Below are 1,547 nucleotides of genomic sequence, written 5' to 3'. Positions count from 1 at the left end.
GGCAGCAGCAAGCATGACTAGTCTCGATCCATTGTCATTGGTCTCTCATAAGCATAAGCCTGCCGAGGCCGTTGATCGGATCCCTTGCGAGATCTGAACCTAGCCGTTGAAGTCACCGCAGACAATTTCCGGACGTTCTAGTCTCACCACTTCTTCGACAAAATCTCAAAACTCATCCTTTTGACCTGCGGCGCTACCTCTGTGGGAGCGTAGCACACACCAATGGTTTTGCCACTGTTCAGCGTGGTATGAGCTATTCTATTTGAAACAGATACCCATGACTGAACCCTGACATTGGGATGGAATAGGAAACCCACTCCACCGATTCCGCGTAGAGCAGGAGAGCTGTAGAGGATGTGATCCCCTAGCGATTCTCTTTGCACTTCCTCTCGTAGTCGAGTTTCCTGTAGGGCGATTATTGGGACATCACTCCCGATCGCCTTCAAGGACTCAACGACTGCCAACCTGTTGCCGTATCCTAATAGAGAACGTACGTTCCAGGTGTACATGCGTATCACACTGGGGTCTACGTCCCTACGGAAGTAGGGTGAATCCATCCTGGTGGATCCACCACTATGAAGACTGTAGTTCGCAGTAACTGAGGGTGTCCTACGCCTCTCAGAACTATCGCGATGTGCCCGGGACGCTGGCGCTTGAGTCGACGTCTGGCAGCTCTTGCCGCCCGATGCCTCCTCAGGGCGTCTTGTGATCGCGTCCGACGGCGTCGTCCTGTCCGCTTGCTGTCAAAAATGAACTCAAACGATCTCGGTGGGACAGGACAAATAGAGAGAGTAGTTACATTGCACGTATTCAAGACAAATAGATACGCAGGTGCAAATGCCGCACAGAAGCAAAGAAGCATCAGCATTCTGCCTCCCATAGCATCCCGCCCAGCAGCTCTCCGGGCGGTCCGCAGACTGCCGAGGATCATTACAGCTGGGCTGTGGAGAGACTGCGGGAGCCTTACGCGCAGGCTAAGGATCAACAAAGCGGTCATCAATGGCGTCGCCATCGATATTAGCGGCCTTCGCGAGGTTGAAGATACATGCTGCACATTAATGGAACTATCACTCCGCAGGATAATTTTATTGACCTTGGGGTCCTCCGAAGGGGTCCTCATCAATAATCTCGCGAGCTCCACGCTCAACCAGCGCGTAGAGCTCCAGCCTCGGTATGGGCCAGCTCTCATGTCCAACATCGTAGAGACCACCCCGTGCGTACAATCGCGTGCCATCGATGTCCGTAACGGTGCAAGAATAGCCTACAAGAGCTGCATAGCAGGCAACCACCAGCGTGTCCCCCTGCACGTAGAGAGGGTCGTTCATGGTCTTCCCAGCACGCACAGCCGCACGCATCAACAATCTACAAGCCCTGGCATCCTCTAGGTATAGACCCAAGGGGTCGAAGTGAGAATTTAGCCATGATATATAGGATCGCAACGTTATAGAGCGTGCATCTCCTCGAGGCCTTGCCCTCCAAGGGAGGAGCAGGAACGATTCAAGACATCTTCTTTCGGATCTTACTGAACACCAGAGAGGGTGGCAGTT

The 1,547-nt window shown here is 53.3% G+C and overlaps 1 protein-coding gene across 1 annotated transcript; it reads right to left on the bottom strand.

The window, feature by feature from the left end:
- Window positions 1–1,085: 1,085 nt before the first annotated feature.
- Pmar_PMAR015516 (hypothetical protein) lies at window positions 1,086–1,355 on the bottom strand (the record flags this gene model as incomplete). The annotated part of the gene is made up of 1 exon (XM_002779553.1): window positions 1,086–1,355. The coding sequence occupies one exon, from the start codon at window positions 1,353–1,355 to the stop codon at window positions 1,086–1,088; it is 270 nt and encodes an 89-aa protein (XP_002779599.1).
- Between the last annotated feature and the right edge of the window lie 192 nt (window positions 1,356–1,547).

This window comes from Perkinsus marinus (assembly GCF_000006405.1).
Source record: "Perkinsus marinus ATCC 50983 genomic scaffold scf_1104296946708, whole genome shotgun sequence".
NCBI lineage: Eukaryota > Perkinsozoa > Perkinsida > Perkinsidae > Perkinsus > Perkinsus marinus.
Note: the sequence above shows the minus strand (reverse complement) of the source record. Positions and strands in the feature narration are given on the sequence as shown.